The 26,830-nt window shown below is 34.0% G+C and overlaps 2 protein-coding genes across 3 annotated transcripts; both read right to left on the bottom strand.

Moving 5' to 3' along the window:
• Window positions 1–1,479: 1,479 nt before the first annotated feature.
• Window positions 1,480–10,238, bottom strand: LOC128222079 (zinc finger protein 235-like). 2 transcript variants are annotated; one of them, XM_052930886.1, is made up of 3 exons: window positions 10,117–10,238; window positions 6,104–6,185; window positions 1,480–2,973 (listed from the first exon to the last, which is right to left on the bottom strand). In XM_052930886.1, the coding sequence occupies exon 3, from the start codon at window positions 2,687–2,689 to the stop codon at window positions 1,661–1,663; it is 1,029 nt and encodes a 342-aa protein (XP_052786846.1). In that variant the 5' UTR covers window positions 2,690–2,973; window positions 6,104–6,185; window positions 10,117–10,238; the 3' UTR covers window positions 1,480–1,660. The 2 variants fall into 2 exon arrangements, with proteins under 2 accessions (XP_052786846.1, XP_052786847.1); XM_052930887.1 differs by lacking the exon at window positions 6,104–6,185 and having other exon boundaries at window positions 10,117–10,211.
• LOC128221797 (fibrinogen C domain-containing protein 1-like) lies at window positions 2,888–24,860 on the bottom strand. The gene is made up of 6 exons (XM_052930399.1): window positions 24,803–24,860; window positions 21,338–21,471; window positions 20,179–20,275; window positions 18,751–18,912; window positions 18,415–18,597; window positions 2,888–2,973 (listed from the first exon to the last, which is right to left on the bottom strand). The coding sequence occupies exons 1-6, from the start codon at window positions 24,858–24,860 to the stop codon at window positions 2,888–2,890; spliced, it is 720 nt and encodes a 239-aa protein (XP_052786359.1).
• Between the last annotated feature and the right edge of the window lie 1,970 nt (window positions 24,861–26,830).

Raw genomic sequence — 26,830 nt, 5'->3', positions numbered from 1 at the left:
ACCCATGTGTCTAAAACGTATCAGAAAACACAAAATAGGAAGCCGGACGTATCTGCAAGGAAAACGGAGGCGTACGATCAACGTAAGATTGGTCTGAATGAGGAAGGTCAATGTCATGGAATAGAAAGCAGTAAGCGTTATATTGATATGAGTGGGAGAAGTAGCCGTTGTCTGTTTAGTGCAACCTTAATTACTAATCTTATAAATACCACTTGTATTTAATTAGTTTGATTGTATATATATAGTAAATTTTAGAACGGGTAATTGCTCTGAAATCCAATTCTAATATTTGAAATTCTGAAACCACAAAACAGGTTTGATGTAGAGTTAGTGTAAGTGTTAGTAGACTATTTAGTATAACCTAAAGTGCACATCTTTCGCTTTTGGTGTATGACAGTACTAATAGTTAATAAGATGATCAATACTCAAACATTAAAGTTTATAAGTAGGAACCATTTGACAATTTGCTTGTTGTCAGTATAGGTATCATCAACATATAGTTACAGATGAAAGAACATTGAAGAAATTGTGAGTGAACACAGCTAAAGACAGCAGACAAGTTGCAGTATTGGACCAAATGTCAGACAAATCGAACCAGACAGGAAGAAAAGCAGCTTATCTAGCAGAGTGAAAGGCAAAACAATCCGTCCCTTCTTCATCCTCATCACATTTGCCAAGTCCATAGCATCACTTTCCTAAACATCACCAAAAAAGGAAAACCTTAGCGTTAGGGGAAATTAGGTATGTACCAACATTAAAACGCAAATGGTTAGTCTAGACATGATTGCATCCAACCCCTTAAGATTTCGCGAGCATTGACGAATAATAAGACAACTTGCGAATGTGGTTCATGTATCCAGTAGTAAAGCCACAATGTCAGTGTCCAGACAAATTAAAGAGCGTACAGTTAGCTTGAAATTCTTTACAAAAGCATCCGAGCTATCCGAAATAATATTTCCTAATGAATTATATAAAGATTTGGACAGCTTCGGCGCTCACCTTCACAATACAAAATGGCACGTACATGGCATTCTGAAGGATAAGGTTGTGTTATGCATGGACTTTTCAGAGAACTACACATGGTTGCACCAGAATGATTAATATGGAATAAAAAATTTAAAACTAAACTTTAGTAGACCTTGTGACAGATGCAGCATCACATGTCACACTTGCATGGTGTCACTCCTCTGTGTATTCCATGTAGTTTTGTGTTAAGCTTCTCATCTGCATAAATCATCAAGTGGCTCTCTAAAATGTGGTTTCGAGTAAATATCGCCCCACATAGTTCACACTTGTATGGCTGAGGGCCTAGGGAAAAGTTTCACAACACCCCTTAAAGATGAAAAGCGTCTCTGATGTATGACATCGTGTAGACCTGTACCTGGTCGCTCATGGGTCTCTCATTTTAAGGCATCTAAGCAGTATGTATTCTTATGTGACTATCTAAATTTGCTCTTTGAGCAAAAGAAGCTCCACATGTCTTAAACAACTATGGCATCTCTCCACTGTGCGTTCTAATGTGACTCTGAAGAGATTGCTTATGACGAAAATCAGCACCACATGTAGCACACATGAATGGTTTCTCTCCTGTATGTATTCGCATGTGTCTCTGTAAAGATTGCGTATGAGCAGAAACAGCTTCGCATGCCTCGCAAGTGAATTATTTCCCTCCTGTGTGTTTTCTAATATGTACCTGTAAATTTGATCTTTGAGAAAAATCAGCACCACATGTAGCACACTTGAATGGCTTCTCTCCTGTATGTATTCTCATGTGACTCTGTAAAGATTGCGAATGAGCAAAAACAGCTTTGCATGTCCCGCAAGTGAATGGTTTTTCTCCTGTGTGTTTTCTAACATGGACCTGTAAATTTAAACGTTGAGAAAAAGCAGCTCCACAGGTCGCACATATATATGGCTTTTCACCTGTGTGGATTCGCATGTGCGTCTTTAAACTCGGGCTTTGAGTGAAAGCAGCAGCACAAATCTCACACTTGTATGGCTTCTCTCCTGTGTGTATTCTCATATGTCCATTCAAGCTAGATCCATCCGAAAAAGACGCACTACATTTGTTACACTTGAATGGCTTCAGTCCGGTATGAGTTCTAATGTGAATCTGTAAACTATTGTTTTGAGAAAAACATGCACCACATGTTTCACACTTGTATGGCTTCTCTCCTGTATGTGTTCTCAGGTGGACTCTTAAGCTACTGTTAAAAGAAAAACATGCATCACATGTAGCACACTTGTATGGCATCTCTCCTGTATGTTTTCTCAGGTGTACTCTTAAGCTTCTGTTAAGAGAAAAACATGCATCACATGTAGCACACTTGTATGGCTTCTCTCCAGTGTGTATTCTCATGTGTCGTTGTAATCCAGTTCTATCAGAAAACGAAGAATCACATGTTTCACACTTGTATGGCTTCTCTCCAGTATGTTTTCTCACATGGATTTGAAGGCTACCGTTAAGAGAAAAACATGCATCACATGTAGCACACTTGTATGGCTTCTCTCCAGTGTGTATTCTCATATGTCGTTTTAAGTCAGACCTACCAGAAAAAGAAGCACTACATGACTCACACTTGAATGGCTTCTCTCCGGTATGAATTCTCATGTGGTTTTGTAAACCACTGTTGTGAGAAAAACATGAATCACATGTCTCACACCTGTATTGTTTCTTCCCTGTATGCATTTTCAAGTGAATCCTTAATGTCCTGCCCTAAATAACGTAAGCTTTAGGGAGCATCACATGCCTAGCTCTTATACCACTTGTATCTCCTTTGTGTGGAAGTGTTTGTCTCCTTTAATGTGTAGTTTAACATCTGATATTCGTTTAACAACACTGCTAAATACCCAACATCTCCATTGTTCTTATCAAGTGTGATATTAATCAAACATCTGTGTGTCTCAATGTTTGACTTTTAACATCAGTGATTGCTGACCAACACTTTCTCATGCTGTCTTGTATCTCGTCAGCTGAAAAATAAACAACACTTTATATCAAGAAATTAAACAGAAAAAGTGACGAAATTTATGCCACTAAAGCTATTATTTTTATATTTACTTCCTTCCTTCAGCTTAACATCAATACTTTATGAAACTGGTGTAAAACAGTGACCTAGTCTTGAGGTATATGCAAAATAGGAGGTATGTTATAATATAAATAACCACTAGCTGTGTATTCAATTAAAAATACTACCTTTCATGTACAAGAGAATCCCAAAATAAGTCACTTGACGTTTTATATGTTAGTGCATAATTTCTGCTTGATACAAATAAAAGAAAAGGAAAAAACTAAAGACGCTTTCATTTAATGGTGTTTAGAAATTTGTCACCTAACAACTGAACAGGTCCACAAAGTACAATTTGGGGTATAAGGATGTATAAGTTCTTAAATAATGTATGAATTAGTAAAACTATGTTATTAGTTCAACACGCTAAAAGAACATAAGGATTTAAGATAAAAAGAGCTGAAATGGAATGATAGTGTTCCAAAAGTAAATTTAATATTCTATATTTTTTCTAATGAATAGGGTTCAGCTTTATGACATTAAAATATGCTTACAATAATAATTGTTTTTTACTTAAACTTAAACAATGTTTTGTAAAATTATTAAAGGTAAAGTTACATAAACAAGAGGGCCCTGAAGGCCCTGTATCGCTCACCTGATCCAATTCAATTACCTTGCTGTAATTAGTACATTCTGACCAGGTTTCATATAAATAAAATAGAAAATATGGCCCCAACAGTGTTTTAACAATGTTTTCTATGATTTGACTCCGTGACCTAGTTATTGAACTCAGGTTACCCAGTTTCAAACTTGACATAGACTTCATAAACACAAACATTCTGACATAGTTTCATGGTTATCAAAGAGAGAATGTAACCTCTACAGTGTTTACAAAGTTATTCTATGATTTTACCTAGTGGCCTGGTTTTTGACCTCTGATTACCCAGTTACAAACTCTACCTAAAGATCATCAAGAATAACATTCTGATCATGTTCCATGAACATATGGTCATAAATGTGGCCTCTAGAGTGTTAATATGCTTTTCCTATTATTTGACCTGGTGACCTAGTCTTTGACCGAACATGACCCAGATTCGAACTTGGCCTAAAGCTAATCAATATAAACATTCTGACTAAGTTTCATGAAAATACAGTCATAAATGTGACATCTAGAGTGCTAACAAGCTCTTCCTATTATTTGACCTAATGACCTAGTTTTTAACCGCACATGACCCAGATTTAAACTTGACTTAGAGATTATTAATATAAACATTCTGACCAACTTTCATGAAGAAACATGTATAAAGGTGACCTCTAGATTGCTAACAATATTTTCCTTAAATTTGACCTGGCGACCTAGTTTTTGACTACACATGACCCAGAGCTCAACAATATATACGTTCTGACTAAGTTTCATGAACATACAGTCATAAATGTGACCTCTAGAGTGCTAACAAGCTTTTCCTATGATTTGAACTGGTGACCTACCGCACATGACCCATATTTAAACTTGACTTATTAATATAAACATTCTGACCAAATTTCAAGAAGATACAGTCATAAATGTGACCTCTAGAGTGTTAACAAGCTTTTCCTTCAATTTATTCTGGTGACCTAGTTTTTGACCGCACATGACCCAGATTCGAACTTGACCTAGAGATTATTAATATTAACATTCTGACTAAGTTTCATGAACATACAGTCATATATGTGACCTCTATAATGCTAACAAGCTTTTTCTATGATTTGACCTGGTGACCTAGTTTTTGACCGCACATGACCCAGATTTAAATTTGACTTGACGATTATAAATATAAACATTCTGACCAACTTTCATGAAGATACAGTCATAAATGTGACATCTAGAGTGTTAACAAGCTTTTCCTTCAATTTGACCTGGTGACCTAGTTCTTGACCGCACTTGACCCATATTCGAACTTGACCTCGAGATTATTAATATTAACATTCTGACCAAGTTTCCTAAAGACACAGTCATAAATGCGACCTCAATAGTGTAAACAAGCCTTTCCTTTAATTTGACCTGCCCTTGTGACCTAGTTTTTTTAACCCATATGACCCAATATCGAACTCGTCCAAGATGCTATTGAGGGTAACAGATAAAAGATAAAAGAGAGAAAATAACCATAAGTCATTTTCAAAAACAAAATAAGTATGAATAAAGACTTTCATGTAAAATGTCACACTGTTTGGTTGCATTTGGGTCAAATAATCCTTCATATTACCGATTAAGCTATCCTGCCCAGACTCAACACATTTCTTAACAAGATTGATTGACCCATGAAATGCCTCCAAACACTTTCTAGAGAGAGAAAAGAAAACATCTCATAATTTTAAAAAGCAACCATATGTACAGTACATGTAGTTTATGAAGCACCCATTTGTTATGTCAGTAAAAACACAAGTTTATATAAACTTTTTGATGTATTTCAGAGTTGGCTGACCTATGTTACTTGTGGCATGTAAACAAATGTCAGGAGTATGAGCCAAACACAGCACTTATCCTCTAAAACTCTAAAATTAACTTGAGTTTTGACAGCATTTAGACATGTGTCATATTGTTTAGTAGGCCCCAGTTACCAGTATGACCTATTTAGTTTTAAACCTTTCTCTTCGTAAAAGCCCATTTAAAAACAACATGACCTTTGAAACGCATGGGAACTGTCATGTTGAATATGATCCATAATGTGTTTGATAAAAGCATAAAGTTACAGACCCTTGTTTATGTAAAGGGACTTAGTCAGACCAGAAATAGGATTTGTGTAATAGGTTTATTCTGTACAACAGTCTAACATCAACTATGATTAGCAAATCAATGAGTTTTAAAAATGCTCAAATTTGGGCAAAACCTTACATTTTCAGATAGATATGATCAAACCATTCTAAAAAAATGTACACTTTTAATATGTTATGGCAAAGCATGTTGAGTTAAACAGCTCGAGAAAATGAAAAAATAGACTGTCGAAAAGTCCCTTTTTTTACTTTTTAAAGAAAGCTGACCTCAGGTTATGATTCCACCCTAAAATGTTTTATCAGTTTAGGAATCATTTCAGGCTGGTTGTATAAACATCACTGACCTGTCCTGAAACTAGTATTTGACACAGCAACTCCACTTTATGCTGCTATGAGGAATGGAAATGCGCCACCCAACAATATTACCTGAAAATAGGCAAAACATTAATTTATATGTTTATTTGATGAAAATATGTTCACTGCATTAGGTTTTATATCATTTATACATATACATATTGGTATATATACATATTAAAAATGTCAAATGCTCAATTATGATATGATAAAGCATCAAACCACCCATTGTAAAGACTCCAAACTTGAGCAGTTAGCATTGAATTCCTTAAGCAAAGCTTTATGATATCCTAAATTATCAAACAATGAGATGTGAAATTATGTTAGTTAATTTCAATCAACTGGATTTAGTTATGTGTAAAGAACTGCTTCCTGTCTAAAATCATAAATTGGAAAAATAAACTATTTATCTTAGCAAGCAGCATTAGTATACATTCAAGCATCTAAAACTGGGACAGGCAAAATCCGCAATGGTGCCCAACTCCTCAACTTTCGATCCAGTGTCAGCATATTTAACTGAGCTTCGACCTCCAAATGACAGCTGGTTTTCGAACGACCAACTGTTTTACTGTATATTCTTGGCAGAGTTAATAGAGAAAATAGAGAACACGCGTCTAGTTTGTGCTTGTTGAGCGATTGCACCTTGGAGATAACTTCCTTCTGAACATGCATGCAACGTATACAGTTGTTTTACCGAAAAATAAATTGTAGATCTGAGCTCGTTTTCACACATATGTCTCAACCCGAAATCTGCTAAACTTCATAACTTGTGAATGATAAAGCATGTATGAAATTTCAAAATATTTATTGTATCCCGGAACAACGGGTTTACGACAGCCTAAGGATTTTTTATATTTTAATAATAAATAAGTGATAATAAATAATAAATGTTTGTGGGTACCAACTACCATTTAAAGCAATCATTCATCTGTCAAAAACCAAAAAAATAAAATCTGTTTCAATCGTCTGTTGTTTACATTTTGAATCCAAAATGGTGAATCCAAAATGGTGGCTGTCACATGTTGTATTTGACCTCGCTACAACATGCTTTAAACCATGACCTTTACCTATACTTCGCAACAAAAGTCTGTGCACAATATTTTTTATTTTAATTTGTATAACTTGTTTATAAACTGTTTCATGTATTCTGTTTAAAAAAAAAAGTAATTAAATATTTCCACATTTGCCATATAGTCACTTTTTAGTTACTTATCACCATAAGAGAGGCAAAAGAATGCATCATCCCTTCTAATGGCTTTCACATGGGTACAAAATGATAAATTCACCCATCATGAACCCTGTTATCACTGGTCCAACTCTGAATGAGCCTCATATGACCTGCCTAGGCTGCAATATGTATAATTTCATGGTAACTGAGTGCCCATATGCAATTAATATAGTTACCTGTAGATAAATTTCATCAATTTTAGAATAAGCAACATACCATATTTTGATGCGCTTTTAACGTTGTGCACTATACTTGGATAGGGCATGTTTTAGGCTTTGGTAGATATGTAAGATCTAACAAACAAAACCAATACGATTTTAAAGAAGTATTTTACATGTGAAATCATTTTAAACGAAGGGTCTAATTTGGCATTAATTAAAAATGACAAATTGGAGTTGTTTCAAGTATAACTTAAGTTGTTTTAACACTACCATTCCCATTCTCTTTCAAATGAAGTTTTCTGACAGTTCTACTGTTATGGTTAACAATTGGAGCTTAATTTTACCAGAAGTGATGCAAAATAGAAGTGTTTAACCCATTTTCAGGAGGCGGTCGAAAATAGGTAGTGGTCGAAAATAGGTAGTTCCAGGTATATAAAAATAAAAGTAGATTATTTGTTTATTATGTGTATCATAGAGTACTAAAACACATTTTTTATGATTCTCAGTCCAAGAGATCACCCTAGGGACCAATCGCTCGACTGGCCAAAAAATGCAGTCCAAATACCAAGTAACTGTGATTGACTGGTGCATACACAGGTGTTCCGTCACATAGCCTGGATACAGTAATACATTCTTTTTTAAATATTTTTTTATTTTTAATATTTTTTTTATTTATTTATTTCGGTCAAGATAATGAATACATGTCATTTAAAAAATTATTCTACAATTTTTCATGAAAGAAAATTAGTATAATATATAAATAAATATAAGGTAAACATGTGCAAAAATTCATCAATTCCAAACGGACCTAATCAATAGAGCATAGTTCCTAAAATAATTGAGATAATCTAATATTTTTTACTGTTCTGATAAGGTAAGATTCCCATCTACAAGAAAAATATAACTTTTATGCTAGTAAGATTGACCTTTATGCATATTCAAACAAAATGCACCGACCAGAAGCTGAAATTTGCCATTACGAAAGAACCGGGAGGTTGAAAAACAACTGATTTTTCCCCCCTAAAACACGTTAACCCATTTCATTCGGGATACACCTTTTGGTGTAGTTACCCTTTACATGCGGGATACACCAAAAAGTGTAGTTTTTGACGTACTGAACTTTAACTTTATTTACTTTCGTTTTCACTGTATTGTTTCCGGTTTATAAGTTTTCCAGAATGACCGGATGTTATGCGCAGATAGATGCGCAGAAAATTTTAATGAAGAAATAATTTTAAAACTCAAAAATCGAGTTAAATTTAAGCTTTTTATTGCGATTTTGATGCAAATTTTGGTTGAAATGGATAGGACTTTCGACCACAGTGACGATAGTGATATTGGGATGGTTATAATGACGAAGTTTATGTGAATTTGTTTGATACAAACAGAAGACATATTAAAACATCGATAGAAATCACAAACTATGACATTTGCATTATTTGGTGGAGTTTTTATGACGATCTTGAGGAGTTCTAGAATGATTGAATGACAAAGAGGATCACCCCAAGGTTTCCAATACAAAGGAATACAAAGAATGGTGGTCCTAAAGAACAATATGACCCAAGAAAGCCAGGATATTGCATTACTGTCATTTGTCAATAAAACTGTTATGGGGGCAAGAATCTGGACCTTACTGGTCGAGGATTCAAACTGCTATTCCAACCAACATCGTGATGAACATCCACCCGCCCGATTTGCTCCGAAGTGGATATGGGATGATATAAACTGTTATAACTTTTTATAGATTTAAAATATATGCATAATTCTTTCTGCATTTTAAAGACAGATTAATTTAGAAACTTTCATACATTGGATTATGTGACATTTGAAAAAAATTATGTGTGCTTTTTTTGCTTTCAATTTGTGCATATTTATTTTTTGGTGTTTTTTTTTTCATCATCACCTGGTTAACTTGCAAAAAATAATTTATTTAAAATCATTTGCTAATAAAACTTACATAAACATGTGCATATTTTTATTTCCTTTCCAAATATGTAATCTTTATTGGGTATTGTACCAATAATAAAGAAGTTATTAGTGTTTATACAACACAATGGTCATAAAAAGGCAGATGGCTTATCAGTTATTGGAAAATGCCCAGATATTCAAGGTATCATATCTAACTGGGTCTCAGAATGAAATGGGTTAAAAACAAACTGACATGCAAACTTTCCGTATGCATTACAAAGAGAAGCTTAAAATATCATTCCTACCGTTAAAAACTCGTTGAGTAAGATGCGTATTTATCCAAATCGAACGTTTTGTGTTGAAGTATTTCTACTTTCACTTTGGACCACATTTGAATGTTTTTCCAATTATGTCATTTAAACAAGAAAAGTCGATGGTAGCCGTCCAATGAAAACACTTCGTGTATTTAAGTCATAGCTGAGTGCGCGGTCAAGGTCAAAATTGCAAGAAGGTGATTCGAAGTGAAAGTAATTTTTAATTTTTTTTTTTTTATAAAAAAACTGTATCCAGGCAATGTGATGAGCACCTTTGGGTGCATAATTATAAATTAACGAAACTCAGGTCATCCATAATTGGATATATAAATATCTTTTTTAACTTATCTTTTTCGACAAAACTAATGTAAAGTGTACATGATGTATCTCACCTTAGTGTTTTCCTAAGAAGTGGTTGTTCATGATGATGCGTGTTTTTAAGAAATCGAACAAAAACAGTGCAAAACTTTAATAATATAATGACAAATTTATAACAAAGGGAGGTAACTTTTACACATGGCGCTTATCAACGATTTCTTTGGTGGTGCTAAAACCCGGTATCTGGTATCGATATTTGAAAAAGCCGGTATCACAGTAAATGATGTCGATCATATATGCATCGGGGTTTTAGCCACAGTTTGTACCTGGAACTATAACCTCATAAGAAATCACGGTATCGATATGCCCAGTATCATTTATAAAATATATAAAGACTGTCAATATGTTACAAGCCAGGACAGTGAGTTTAGTTAAACGCATATTTTTATAGGTTGACAGTCCCGATAAAATAACTACAACAACTGCCCTAAGCATAAAATATATTTATCAAAATGTAATATTGCAAATTGATTTCTATTAAATGATAATTGCATTGTGATGTTAAAAAGGGATACTTATTTAAGCAATGGAGTTGATAGAGCTATATTTATTAAATGTACACTCAATGTGTACACTCAGGCCGCTATATTGTATATTTTGCAAAATCTTCATATTGCATGAACGCACGAAAATAAGAATTAACCCTTAAATTAAACACATTATTATTATTATCCAATACTGTCAATTACTTACATTTTATACTGGATTTATTTAACATTTTAAAAAGATGGAAAATATGAAAATCAAAGAACAACACCCGCGCATGGCTGGGATGGAAGAGATCTAGCACTTGAATTTAAAAGTTTCAAGGCACACTTGTTGTTACTTTATGTTTAATGGACCTCTCCATGACCAGGATAAGCAGATCAAGTGTTACTATTTAATGTTTTGGATTGCAGACAAGGGTCTTCAAATATACTGAAATTGAACGTTAACAGCTAGTTGACGAGCTAAAGCTAATCCAGACATACTACCAAAAAGTCGAAGCATATTGCAAACCAAGCCAAACATGCAACCGATACCTTTTCAAGTCTTGCACTGAAAGACCAGATGAAAGTATTGACATTTTGTTACTGATCTCACGTCTTTGACGAACGCTACTTAGCCATCCAATCGAATTAAATAATCATACTAGAAAATGATGTGCAAATACATGTAACGCAAATTATGGCCCTTCGTTATTTGACTTAAAACATCTGGTTAGGGTTTTGCGTTTTGCCACATTCAAGAACATGTAAATATCTCAGCAGATACTTTATGCAATTGAACACTAGACACATGTTCCCATCTCTCCAACCTACTTTAGTTAAAGTGCATGTATTTTCATAATTTTTTACGCAGTATTGATTCTAAAAAAGACCAAGGGTTATAAAAACAGGCACAGAATCACTGACGGAAACCCTAAAGAAAAGTGTCAGCAAGTCCTTTGTAACCGGAAATTTCCCCAATGCCCTTAAACTTGTCCAAGTTACACCTTTATTTAAAAGAATGACCTTTTCCAAAAGAATACACATAGACCCGTCAGCATTTCCCCAACTATATTCCAACGTTTTGAGTAGTGAGCAAAATTGTTCTCATTTTGAGAATATATTTTCTTTAAGATCAAAATATGGATATCATATAACATTACTCCAACTTTTTGAAAATATGAAGATGGCACTGGGCAACCACGAGTATGTTGCTACTATACTTATAGACATGTCCAAGACCTTTGACTGCACAACCGGATCGTTCTAAAACTTAAAGCCTACGGACTTTCTGCTGATCCCATACACGGTTACCTATCAAACCGCAGGCAAAGGTTAAAATTAGTTGATTTGCTTATTGAATGGACGAATATTCCAAAATAAATCCACAGGGATCCATATTAGTCCAATCGATATTTAATGTTTTCATAAATGATATATTTTATTTCATCCACCAAACAAAAGGCTACAACTAACTATGAAGATGACAACAAAGAGCTAGTCTAATTACGTGGTTTAAGCATAAAATTGTCCAGGCATATCCTGTTTTTTCTACTGTTGGTAAACTAGATTTGTTTGAAATAGAGAACACAAAATACCATGTGAAGATTAAATTGTGTGTGTGTGTGGGGGGGGGGGGTCTCTGATGTCGATCGCTTTATAATTTACTAGCATTACTTCATTTTTATCACTGCCACCATTGACGCTCAGCATCGAGGATAAAAACAAAGTCACATGACCTCTTAAATATTTTCTCAATACCAGCGTAGAGAGACGAAAATTGGAAATTAATATAATTGGGCTCTTACATGTTACACTCCTTGATAAACACACCTAGTTTTATATAGTATATATTGACTGTGTTGTTTGTGGAATTTAGTGCTGTTGTTCCGGGTTTCTTGTTTGTGATTTTTTGTTTTAGTGTTCTCTGTCTTTGGCGTTTATCCTGTGCCATTAAACGGTGTTTATGTTTAAACCTTTGGCTACTGTGCTTGTTTCTGTAGCTATTCATATAATATTGCTATAGAATGTTTGTTTTATTTACTTTTGTTTATCACCAAACAGTGTATTTAAAATAAATAACAGTTAATATAATGGCTTTTCACTGCTTTGCATCCATGATGTCCTCGCTGTACTAGTTGAATGCATTTATAATATAAGTACGATAAAACATTTGAGAAAAAAAAACGGAAAAAATCTCAATCGATGAAATGAATTTGATTTCGACATAAACAACACAAATGATTTCCATTTTTGTAAAATAAACAGTTGAATTTATCACCTGTAAAACGTTCATTACAAAGAAAACATAGTCGAGCATTCTTTACAATGTTATTACAGTCCACCAACATCAAAAGGAAATGTTATATTATACCCGCTATTGAGGAATTGCAAACATTGTACATAGTATATTATGCATAGCTATTATAGTATATGCTAACATTTTCTTAAGATACTGTATATTGTATTTAAACTATGCATGCAAACAAATGGCAAAAATGATATTCGAATATTCGGTAATTCTTTCGAACGAATATTCGATTACCAAAACACATCTTTTAAAGGTGGAGTAAACTGTTATAGTATTCGCTAGAGCAATAGCCGGGGGATTTTAGCCCTACTTTGTCGTAACCAATACGCGCGGCGGACCCTGTAATTAACCAAATGAGCCTCTGAAATTCCTCTAAATTTCCTTCAGAAAGACAAAAAATAATACATTATGAACAAAGTAAAAAATAAAAATATTTTCATTTATATTAATGTGACTTCACATTTGTAAACAACGTGAACTTAGATGGAATTCTAGTCAAATGGCGTTATACGCCAATGAAGGGTCTTTCCGTAGGACGAGCAGCCTCGTTCTGGGATTGACCTCTCCTAAATAAAACTATAGAAAAAAACAAAACAACTCGCAAATGAAGGGTCTTTTCGTAGGACGAGCAGCCTCGTTCTGGGATTGACCTCTACTAAATACAATTATAGAAAAAAATTAAACAAACTCAGGAACTAGTATATTCCTTAATTGGCAAAGGCATTTACCGAAAATAATTGGTTTTTGTGTCACTTGTCTTATAGCAAGTTAATGTAAAATTACGAAGACTTTTATAGTATCCGATGATATGTCCCTTTTATATGACGCTTGCGTTTTTAGTGTATTGTCATCACATTCACACCTCTGACAGTATAGGCATATCGTTGTGAAAACAAGACAAACAAACTTTAAACACAACAACCGGGTTGCAGGCAAAATATTTATTGTTATATCTATTCAACAACATAATATCGAATACAGATTTGGACGTTTGGATAACAAAAGTTTGATGAATAAGTTGTGCATTTCTATTTGCAAAATGTGGTCTCTTTCAAACTCACTCCAGGTATATACAAACAATCATGAACGAACGACGGACGGACGGACAATGAGTGACCACAATGCACAAAGGTCCAGCCACTACTTCACAGTTCAGGTTTAAAAGGGCTTGTACCCTTGACTATTAAATATTGTAGCCAAAGTAGAACAGGTTTCACTTGATAAAGCTAGAAATCAAAAAAGGAATTTTCCAATCTTTTTCGACTATAAGTTGATGGTAGAAATTGTGTCCCGATTTTAATTATTTGATAATATGAACATCTTTTGAATACCTTTAATGGCGTCAATTATGTGTATTTGGTGGGATTTCGACATTTTTTTATGATTCTTTCTTTTATTGAGGGTAATGAATAAAAAATTGTTAATAATCAGAGTTTTATTACGAAAACAACGTTATGGAGTGACAAACTCATGCAAAGTGACAAAACATGATCAAATCCACGATATTTATGGAAAAACAAAAAACTGAGTTCTTAGCTCCTTCAAACATATCAAACATGTAAAGGACATTCATGACTATTAACATGAAATCATCTACTAAACTTGCAAATCATAGTTATATACGTCCAGTGTGTGAATATGGGAAAAGTAAATGTGATTAGAAAATTCCTCTTCGTCGGACAGCAGATGGAAAACATTTGGGTCCATAAGAGTTGCTATACGTTCGGTTCCAGGAATATTGTATGGGTTCGAATTAAAAGCACGAACGAAAATTATGTCTGGGCGCGTTTCAGATTCCTCTAACATTCTATCACAGCGCCTGACACATATACCTTCAATTAATCAATTGGAATGTATTAATCAAAACACACGAATCAACATTTTAACATGTTTAATTGTTTGAAGCGAAATTGGATGCCAATAAAATCAAATATATTAAGGCAAAGACTTGAGGGAACACAATAATCAACATTTTTAACATTTATTTTTGAAGCGACTGAATGAACCAATGCTCGTTACATAATCAATTATTAAACACAATTATTATATAATACGTTGATCTTAACAATGTGATCAAACATCCCAAAATATGTTCAATAAAATAAATGAATGGCAATCATTAAATTTTAACCGATAAACGGATCAATGAAGCATGTTCAAAAAATCGGATTTCCTGTACTCAAATATGATGCCGCATCAAGACTGGTTACACTCAACTAAATTGAGGAGATTAGTTTTTTTTTCTTTTTTTAGTGAGCCAAAGTTGTTGCCCTTTTATAAATTGTTCGAAACATACATTTATGTTTTTTTTTTTTTTATATTTTTATTTGTCTTCTACATGTACGGTACTCTATTACTACAATATCCATTTCCAAAACTTATTTTAATTTGTTAAAACATAACAAACAAAAAATAAATAAACACCTAATAAATAAAATAGTCGTACCCTATGTGTGAGCACGTGAACGTAATATTGTATATTTTTTGTGTATATGCTAATGCTGCCCTATATTGGGCCTTATGCTTATAAGAAATAAAAAACAGTTTGAAAATATAATTTGGCGCTAATTATTAATTATGAATATTCTTAAAAAGAATATTCACATTTCGTCTGTCATTGTTGGCTGTGAAAACGCTGAATGACTAAATGCAAAAAAATATTTTCGCCTCTATTGTTGCCTTGACCTGTGCAATCGGGTATAAAATAGTAACCAGAATTAAATCAATATAAATCATCTATAGATTAATAACATTTCAATCAATTATAGTCATTGTTCTTATGATTTGCATAAAGCATTGAATAAAAACCCGGACTCATTCGCATTTGTTGCTACATTGCAATTCTTGATGATTCACTGTGTAATTTTAAATCAGGTTTAGTAATTTCGAAATCTATAAAAATCTAATCAATTCTACTAATTGATTTAAGGAATCAATTACGTTATTGGTGTCATTATCGGGCTGTGAACGAAGTCGGGCTGATAAAAGTGTGTGGATTCCAACTCAACGCGTACTTTAACCAGCACAATTGCGTTCATATCCCCGAAAATGACACAAATCCTCTAATTCATGACCGATATTTACACCAACAAGTCATTATTTCATTCATGAATTGTTAAAAATACCTCATTTTATTTTAGAAAACCTTACAGTAAATATTTCTCACCAAAAAAGAAAGATCCGACCGTAACCGGAAACATTTTAACAAATGACGTCACAATAATGCAGGAAAATTAATCACTTTAAATCACTTCAAAAATGAATACACTAATGACAACAATACTTTTTTCAATTTTCATGTACATTGTTATGCAAAGATTCATGTCCGAACATATCCGAAGAGCTACGTTCATCAGATGATAATCGCAGTTGCCGAAAGGCAGTTCATGTCAGGAAGAAAGGTTGAGGTGTTAAAATAAATTCATAACAAAGTATTTTTATTAATTCATAACAGTAAAATGAATGCTAGTTTTTCAGATATGCATAACAGTTACGAAAGTATAGTTATTGAGATATGCATTACAGTTAATTCAAAACGAGTCATTTATATACGCATAACACGTGAACAATATCGGATCATTTAGATATGCATAACATATACAAGAAAACCGATTATTAAGAAATGCATTATAGTTAAATCAACAGTACCTATTTATATATTAATGACATATTAACGAACATGACTCCTTAAGATAGTAATATTATTTTAATCAATATTATTCGGGTATAATGAACACTATTCATTGGTGTTACACTATATAACAGTTAAATAATCATAGGTCATTCACAACATATTAACCTATGCCTTATCACTTCTATATTCATAACATTTCAAAAAAATACTTGGAACATAACAAAACAGATGATAGTTATAATAATTTTCGAATACTAGTACTAAGATAATCACACCATGTTGACCAATATCATTTTATTTAGGTGAAAGCTTGAAAAAACATTATCATCCAAAGGTCACTCTGTTGTTTTAAAGAAAGTTTAACTGCGTCAAAATAACGTACATACATCAGTGTGTGTATACCAAGTGATAAATTACGTCATAAATGCAATGATGGAAGGCAATAATTTTCTTCGAATGAATACTTCGACCGCAGATGACGTTTATTTTTTCTTCAACAATTTAAATGAAACAAAGGGCAGTCTATGCCGCTTCAGGGGCACCGCCTTCGTTTTATTACCGGAGTTTGATTAGGTGATAAGTTTCGACTAACTTAGGCGGCGGTTTTGTGATAAGAATTGTTGAATATTTTTAAGAAACTAAACTCTTAATCAAACCCTGGTAAAAAGCGAAGGCGGGGCTCTGTGAGCGGCGTAGACTGCGCTATATTTCCTTTAAATTGGTGAGAAAATGGTAAAAACCCCTTTGTTTAAACTCTTCATTCGAAGCAATATATTGACTTTCGACGAAACATTTTATCACTTGGTATACACACTGTATATAGAGGATTTTTGTTGATACAAAACCAGTTCCAGTTTTGGTTTCAATGGTTTCAGCAGTTTCGAAACCGGTTTTGATATTTATGCTTGAAATAACAAATGCTTGGTTTTGAGTTTGTGTACAGCTTCAACAGCATGATGTAACCTCTGCATGTAGCCATTATTTCTGAAAATTCTTAATATCACCTTTTTCATTTAGCTCATTTGCCCATTGTAAGGCATTTTTATAAAATAGATTGAGTTCTAACAAACGTGGTTGACCACTTTCCGCCATGTTTCTTTTCAAAGTAAACTAATTTTTGGATGGAACGAACCGATGAAACCGCCTCCGGAAGATGTTTCGATAGTTTCAAAAACCGGTTTTTGTTTTCGTTAAATAAACGATAAAACTGGTTTTGGTTTTATTTGAAACTGTTACAACAAATACACAATTCGTGAAACCGATATGAAACCGAAACCAGTTTATAACCAACAAAAATAGTGGAGAGGATAGAAAAGGTTTATCCGGCAAGGAGGATAAATTCCGAAGCCGAGCCGGAAAACATTTTATCAATCATCGACACTTAACTATTATTCGATTTATCCTGTCACTTTACTTTTATAAAAGAAAACGAACGATTGTCCTTAAAGGGTATTGATCTTTTTCAGCCGACAACTGATCATTGCAATGCAACAGCTTGTTTTACAAACATTCATGTATACTGAGTAGATTGAAAAGAAACGCCTCTTTCGGTTAAAGTTTTGAAATGAGACATAAGATATAAAAATAAAGAAAAAGATTTATCTAAGACAGAAAATTTAAATTAAAAGAGTAGCTCATATTTATTTTTAATGTACTTCATGTATATAAATAAAATAAAAAAAATAGTCCGTTCTCGTGGTCACGTTACCAACTGACTGTAAATATACAACTGCTGGTCAACTAAATCAATAAAGCCAAACTTACACGGCCCCTTGTTATTGGATCGATTTGTATGCAAGTGACAGGATAAAAACGAGTTAATTTCCATTTCTTGGTCGAAACATGATCTTTGTTGAACGTAAATAATTTCTACCGAACGACATATAACGTGTCCCTTTGCCTTGTTGTTCGTAAGCGCCGTTGAGATTGGCACTCCAGCAGGAATCATACCACCATGCCCCATGAGCCCATTGCGCACAGTTATCAAATCTTGACTGATCGTGGTCGTTATCATAGGTAGTAAATTTCTGCCCGTATGGTGTGTTGTGATGTTTGGCAGACAGCTGCTGAGTATCATCAGTCACTGTAAGAAATGTAGCAGACTCGTTGTATTTTACTCATTTTATATAACATGGGCTTTAACTTGAGCTGTAAAAACGTTCGCGTTTTGAGTTTTTAATTGTAAATGCCCCTTTGTGACTTACATATTACTTGAGTAATTTGAAAGTAAACTTACTATTGAACGATCTGGTTCTGTTATCCACGTAGAAGGTGTATCCAGTTCCTTGCAGTCTGAAGTTACTGTACACATCGTACCCGCTCGATCCATCAAAATCTTCAACATCTATGCGCAGTTCATGGCTTGTCTTGCTTATCATCTCCTGTATGGTCCGTAAACCTGTTCCAAAATCACGGATGAAATATTAGAAAGCGTTTGGCATAAGCAGTATTTATTCATATGATGTTTATATAATAGCCATATAACAAGAACACAGGGACAAGGATTGAAGGGATAACTAATGAAAGCGTTTAAAGGTCCAGCTTACCTAATCTATATTTGCGATATTTCTTTCAAAAAGAACCAAAATCTTTGTAGATTTTTACAAATCGGACACAGCCAAAGACTATACTCACTTGAATAATTATACGCTATGCTACTCATTAGGCTTGACCTATTTGCTTGATTTCATTGCGTTATAGCTGCGTAGTGTTTGTGAATACCTTTCTAACGTGTAAATATTATTTTTACATACACACAACATTAACCAATTTATTATGTCGTCATTTAACATCAAAGAATGCCCCTAATTAATTTATAGGGGCGTATTCATGGTCTAGTTGTAAGATACTTGCCTGTCATCCTAGGAATTGCAGGTTCAATTCATAGTCTCAATACTAAAATACTTATCGTGTTCTGAGACGGATGTTTAGAATAGGGGCAAGGAGACAGTGCTGTACAATGGCGTAAGCTAAAAATCAGGAAAACTTTAACCAGCGTAACTCTATGTTTGTGCTTGTCCCCCACCTAAATAGACGTAAACAATCACTGGGACTGACTCCTATGGATGGGTAGACGTTAACAATCACTAGGACTGACACCTATGGATGGGTAGACGTTAACAATCACTAGGAACGACTCCTATGGATGGGTAGACGTTAACAATCACTAGGACTGACTCCTATGGATGGGTAGACGTTAACAATCACTAGGACTGACTCCTATGGATGGGTAGACGTTAACGATCACCAGGACTGTCACCTATGGATGGGTAGACGTTAACAATCACTAGGACTGACACCTATGGGTGGGTTAGACGTTAACAATCACTAGGACTGGCTCCTATGGATGGGTTTGATGCGTTACCTCCAATGTATGGTGAATAGACGTTAACAATCACTAGGACTGACTCCTATGGATGGGTTTGATGCGTTACCTCCAATGCATGGTCAATAGACGTTAACAATCACTAGGACTGACTCCTATGGATGGGTTTGATGCGTTACCTCGAATGCATGGTGCATGTGTATCATGTTTCTGTATGTTTATTATATGGTTCTGAATCCCTTTAGAAATAAAAAGATTATGATACATTTTCCGGATGAAACTTGTTTTAATATAAAATAGTGTTAAACCTTTATATTGTTTGTTATTTTTAAACTCTACCTAACCAATGTTCGTGTGAGGCCAAACCAAAGCCGTTTGTGTATTGATAGAAATTCCGGTAAAAGTCGACTGAGCCATCAAATCGTCGTTGGAAAACCTGGAATAGAGGATGTTTAACAAAGCATTAATACAAAGGTTATAAAAATGCGTTGTGCATACCTAACACTGCTTTTCTTTTCTGTTTACGCAGTGAAATCCTTAAATACTGCTTGTATTAGTTTTTATACGATCGATCACATCATACTTACAAATCAATGCAGCACGTTGAAAACACAATAAATGCGACAAGTCTATATATTTACATGCTGAAAGAATCACGATTTAAAATGAATAAGATATTATTTTGTAGGTTTTATTTAGCTCGAACTCAAACACTTATTGCTATATTTAAAAGCACCATTTCCAAGCTCGACATCAAACACATATTGCTGTTCATAAAAGCACCATTTCCAAGCTCGACATCGAAGACATATTGCTGTACATAAGAACACCATTTCCGAAGTCGACACCAAGCACATATTCCTGTATATAACAGCACCATTTCCAAGCTTCACATCAAAACACATATTGCCGTCCATAAAAGCACCATTTCCGGCCTCTACACAAACACATATTGCGGTAATAAAAGGACCATTTCCAAGCTCGACTGCAGACACAAATTGCTGTACATTAAAACCCATTTTCAAACATAGACACCAACACATCTTGCGATATATAAAAGCACCAATTTCAAGCTCGACATAAAACACATATTGCTGTACATAAGAGCAACATTTCTAAGCTCGACAACAAACACACATTGCTGTAAATAAAAACACCATTTTCAAGCTCGACATCAAACACATATTGCTGTACATAAGAGCAACATTTCCAAGCTCGACACCAAACACATATTGCTGTACATAAAAGCAACATTTCCAATCTCGACATGAAACATAAATATATTTACATAAGACAAAACATTTTTTCCAAGCTCGACCTCAAACATATTTAGTTTTACATCAAAATCATTTCAAAGCTCGACCTCAGACATATAATATTTTTAACTCAAACTCAAACGAGTATTGGTTTACATAAGAACACGAGTTTTAAGCTAAAACATATATGAATTTACATCGAAGTATAATTTCCAAACTCGACATCAAATCATAAACATTACCGTCCATCCTCCTCCTTCCGTGTCCATATCACAGAACACATCCACTCGCCTATTTGTATGCCAAGTTGTAATTGTATAGACGGCAGACGGGAGTTGTGGGTGAGCTTGTTTAATTTCAGTACAATCGACATAAACTGCAATTAGTTAACGTGCAGGTTTTCAAGGGAAACAAAACAGGTAGATGCAAAACAATATTTTAAATTTGATGCATCATTACGATTTATTTATTTAACTTGTATTATCAAGACAAATCATATAAAACTATCGTAAACCATGTATTTAATAGCTGAAACGCACAAACAATAAATGACTTGTGGGTCCTAAAATATTTACACAGTGATTAAATATCGTCTTATAAGGTAGAAATACCATATTTTCTTCTCCTTTCTTTCAAATTAAACACAGTATTTTTCATAAGAACCATTATATTCGATATCTATTCATCCTTTTTGAGAAAATTGGAACAATTGTTTTAATTGTGGTTCATCTTATTTGGGAGTAAGAGTGCATCTTTAATGAATATGCTTACATGTGCAAACACCGCTTTGGACAGTCTCTGTGGAGTTTCCAGTACAGGTCGAACCACCAAACTTTGGAGTTGGACTATCGCATGACCTTGACCTTGTTTGGCTCCCACAAGCAACTGACCATTCTGACCATTGGCCCCAACCTCCACTAACTTCAAAAGAGCGACAGATCCCAAACGGGAAATGAGTTCAGACTGACTTCATTTTCAAATTCTAAGTACTTTTTATGTCATGTATAATTTATTTTTAACTATGAATTGTTCCAAGTTTTAAAAGGCCCTTCATAATATATGTTTTAAATGATATACCATCGCCATTTTTCTCAACACGGCTATTAGGATATGTTTGTCAAGCTTGTATCACTGCTTCGTAGAAATCTATGGTGCGATGAAATAAATGTTTTAGGTAGTTTATCACATATACAATGGCCGTATTCTGAATGTGTTCAATGAAATAACAATTGTAGTCATTAAAGGGTCCAGCCACCAGATGATACTTTCGCAAGAAAAAATGAAAATTGTCTAAAACCAACATAAGATTGCAACGCAGTGAATCTTATTTACTGATGTATCAACACGCTTACGACACATGCATTTTTCGCAGTCCCTTTAAATTTAAAAAAAAACAAAAACGTCTGTACTCATCATGTGAGTTTCACATGCGGAAAACAACGTAGACATAGCCCGACAGATCAACATCGGTGATGAAATCGATCAACGAAGACCTTTAAAAGAGGTTTACAGAACTAAAAAATGACAGCGACTTTCTAAAATGCTTATTGACAGTTGGTGTGTGAAACGCTCCTAAGACTTGCAAGATATTCGGGATAAACAATCCGCCCTTTTTGCAAACGGATACATTTAGGTGAGACATGGACATACGCGATGCGCTTTTTCTTTTAATCATGTAAACTGATGTGTTATCGTCCGCATACTAGATCGTTCTGACACTTATAAGCTTGCGGTGCCATCTGGTGACTAGTCCCTTTAAGTAAAAAGTCAATTGCGTTGTCAGTAGATTGAATGTGTAATGATATAAGTCATCAAATTGCACTGTCATTTCAACCAAAGTCTGTGAAGGTTTGCTTGATATCTATAGAGCTTAATACATATGATGATTTTTTGCTTTTTTAGAAATTTGCGTAGGTCAATCAATTAAGTATAATGTATGTCCAACATGATCGTCGGTAAAACGCATATGTCTCTATAGTATGTTGATGCCTATGAGGTATAGGTTTTATGAGGGAGTAAACTTATAATTCTGACTAAGAATCGACAATACCCTATCCAACACAAAAAAGAAAGTGATGCTACTTCTGGAAAAAACAAAAAGAATCGCATGAAATTATATTGCAACTACTGCCACTAGAGTAAGGACGTAGACACGTTTCCAATATCAGTTTTAGGACTTACATGCCAGCCAGATAGATTCTCCTGAAATTACCTATAAAGATAAATATGTCAGTGCCTTTTAGCATATTTCAAGGGAAGATTACTCTTACGGTTATAGACAATTGTAAGAAGGCATAAAGAAATTAATGCTTATGTGTTCAGTTATTTTGTTTATGTACTGTGGTCTGCACGGTATGTACAATATAACATAACTTGTTGAAAGCCCCCGTATATAAAAATGCTAGGTTTATGTTAAATAAAGATGAAGGTTATCATGCCAGGCTAAGAATAATAAAGTCGAGCATATTATTGCGAATAACGATGCTATGAACTATATGAACTATATGCATTCCATTGCGGTTATTTACAGTGTGCTAAATATCCGGAAAAAACTCGGACATTAGTATTTTTCCAATCGTAACACTAAGTAATAAATATATCAGAAAAAAACCCTGAACAGAATAGTTTATTCATACAGTCCAACATCGTTAGCAGGAATGCTTGCATTCAGTTTAAAGAAAACGGTCATTTACATCCAGTTCGAGCTAACGAGAAATTCGATGATATAAAATTTTATTTATGTCTGAACAGTTGTTTTTGTCTGTAATTTGTTTGGTATGAAAGCAAATGTTCGAACATTCAGCTTCAAAGATCAGTAAAATGTTTGATAAACGAGATAACCGGTAATAACGGTAAGTTGTTAATTTCCAATTATATATTTATTTAAATTTATAAAACATTTCTTTATTTTTTTTTAACATTTTTTGACATAATTTACTGAAGTCTAGTGTTCTGTTTTGATCAAGGCAAGTACATGTAACAACAAAGGAATTTAAAAGTAGTTCTGAAAGTTGATATTTTCACTCCTTATTTTGCAGTGAAAATATCAAATTTATATTTTCACTGTTGTTATTTAACTGTTAAAACCCCATATTTCATCGTAAAGCATGAAAGAAAAGGTTACGTTAGATCTGAACAGGTACCACAAAAAAAAACTTTTTTTTCAAAACACATACACAGTAATGGCATTAAATTCTGATACATTAATAAACTATAATACCGCGATATAGCCATAAAACAAATTAATATGTTCAAATATAATGTTAAAGTGATGCCAACTTCAAAAGGGGTCAAATTATGTTCATGACTTATATGTTTACTGTAAGGTTTTAAAATGAATGTCCTCGATCGATTTATCGAAAACCGGTTTGTTTCATTTTGCAAACACAAATGCATTGCAATTTGCTCTAAACATCAATAGGATTTATTGTCATAAGTTGTATCGATTTCATGTTTCAATACCATAAATTCAAGTGTACATGATTTTTTTGATTTTTTTATGTGGACCTTATTACGGGTGACCTTGACCTTAGAGCTTCTGACCTAGAACTGAATACAGGTTATCTCCCATCCATGGTTATATCGACTGCATTATCTAATTTTTTGTCGGAAACGAACGTATAAAGTGGGACGACGGCAACTCTGACGAGGAGATCCGACAAAGAAATCCTATCTCGCAACCAACAAAAATAATATACAGAACATACCTGCACACGTTCCCACAAGCGGTTTCAACGTTGCCCATGGTAACATGAGACACTTCATGTTATTTCCCGTCTCGCAACACTCTCGCGTTCTCTGTTCATACCCGGAAACGCACGAGGTGGTACAAGCCGCGTATTGCTCCCAACTCACCCAATCTAAGAACAGTATTTCTAAATTAACTATTTACTTTAAACGTAATAGTAGAACACAAGAGAGCTATAACAACGTGCTTAAGTAAAGTACTACTACCGCATAATGCTAAATGCGAGGCTAAGTCAACTCATAGATAACTTCCTCCAAATGGACACCTTTACTGGCGGTTGAACCTCACTCTTATATGGGATTTTGTTTTAACTGGTTGCCATTTTTAACGCATTGTGGTACAAGATAACCGCTATGACAGGAAAACTATGGTTAACATATTTTTTGTTATCATTTTAAGACGATTTAGACGAGTATTATTGGTTTGAGATCGAGCATTATATGACAATTAGGGATTGGTATTTCTGGCTTGAGACCGAGCTTTTCATGACAATTAGGGATTGGTATTATTGGCTTGAGACCGAGCATTACATGACCATTTTGGGGTTAGTATTATTGACTTGAGAACGAGCATGATATAACAATTAGGGATTGGTAATTTGGGCCGGAGTCCGAGCATTATATATATGTAGAGATTGGAACTATTGACATACGCCCAAGCATATCATGACAATTAAACATTGGTATTATTGGCCAAAATACTTCAACCAACCTTGAAAGGTATTGTACTAACTTAATACAACCTTAATTGACTAATATGCCAATCAGGCATATTTGCAAAAAAGCCATTCTTGGCTAAGGGATATATTCAAAGGAAACAAATTACGAACCTGAGCTTGTATGTTGGTCCAACAGAAACCGCTTCCCTTGATCTATAGGTAACAATAACAGCGTAAAAAATCATTTGGTGAATTAACGAGATATATCATTTTAAAGATTTCGTCGTTACAAATTCCAATGTTATTGCAAAATATTAATTTTTTTAATTGACATTGTTTGTCAAACAAGGTTTCCAAAAGTATATAAATCACTCATTATCACGAATTTACGGGAATCAAGCCCGGGAGCTCATAGATTAATATACAAATAAATGAAAGAACCCAATATAAATTAGATACACACATCGTGCAATACCGCTATTTCTGTTTAGATGAGATTGCCTTTGTACTTCATTATGTCCTGATACAAAATATATTTCTATATCGCATGTGATGTTCAATTTTTAATTTGAGGCTTAAAACTTATTGTATTTAGAGTTGCTTTCGAAAATCTGGAATAATTTTAATAATCAAAATATAGCAATAAATACAAAATCTAAAACGGGTCCCCGGCCTTTTCCATTGTTGTATTAAAAGACAAAACCATCAAAGCCAAACATAGTCTCAACGGGACAGACATTGGAGCATTTTTCAAATTACATGGGTAAAGTATCATCATTTTTAAACCCTGCTGATGAATTTTCAACAAATGTTTGAACTGTATCTTACCTATGTTTGTAGCTACACACTCGCAGACCGACCATGCAACCACAATTAGTGTGTACACGGGAACTATGTTTAAAGGTTGTACAGTTTTAGAACAAGTTGATGGAAGTGTCAATATTGTTGTGATTTTTAAAGATTGTAATTTAATGGAAAAAAAGATGAACATGATGATGATGATGATGATGATGATGATGATGATGATGATGATGATGAAAAAATAATTAATTGCTTTAGTAAACAAAACTTACAATAGAACTCCATCGATGCTTTTATGTTATGACTGAACAAAGAAGACGTTCCCATATCATCGAATGAAACCAGATGTTGACGCTCACAAGCGGCGGTTCATTCCGTTAGTGTGTCAACATTGCGACTAGGTGCTAGATTGGTGCAAATGTGTCAATATGAGTACAGTAGAGTAGCAATGTTTCTCCTGAAGAGAGACGCAGAAAAGTCGATTTAAATGACTTCCGATTTTTGTAGAACAAATATTATTGTCAGCAT

The sequence above is a fragment of the Mya arenaria genome, chromosome 16 (assembly GCF_026914265.1).
Source record: "Mya arenaria isolate MELC-2E11 chromosome 16, ASM2691426v1".
Taxonomy (NCBI): Eukaryota; Metazoa; Mollusca; class Bivalvia; order Myida; family Myidae; genus Mya; species Mya arenaria.
Note: the sequence above shows the minus strand (reverse complement) of the source record. Positions and strands in the feature narration are given on the sequence as shown.

Bases quoted from the DNA above. Each gene is read 5' to 3' on its own strand.
- LOC128222079 (XM_052930886.1), bottom strand. From the start codon at position 2,689: ATGCATACAGGGAAGAAACAATACAGGTGTGAGACATGTGATTCATGT.
- LOC128221797 (XM_052930399.1), bottom strand. From the start codon at position 24,860: ATGAAGTGTCTCATGTTACCATGGGCAACGTTGAAACCGCTTGTGGGA. The intron at 18,598-18,750 runs GTAAGTTTACTT...CATTTCTTACAG, and splicing joins CAGAACCAGATCGTTCAATA to TGACTGATGATACTCAGCAG. The intron at 2,974-18,414 runs GCAAAGGGACAC...TTTATTTTTCAG, and splicing joins CGGCGCTTACGAACAACAAG to CTGACGAGATACAAGACAGC.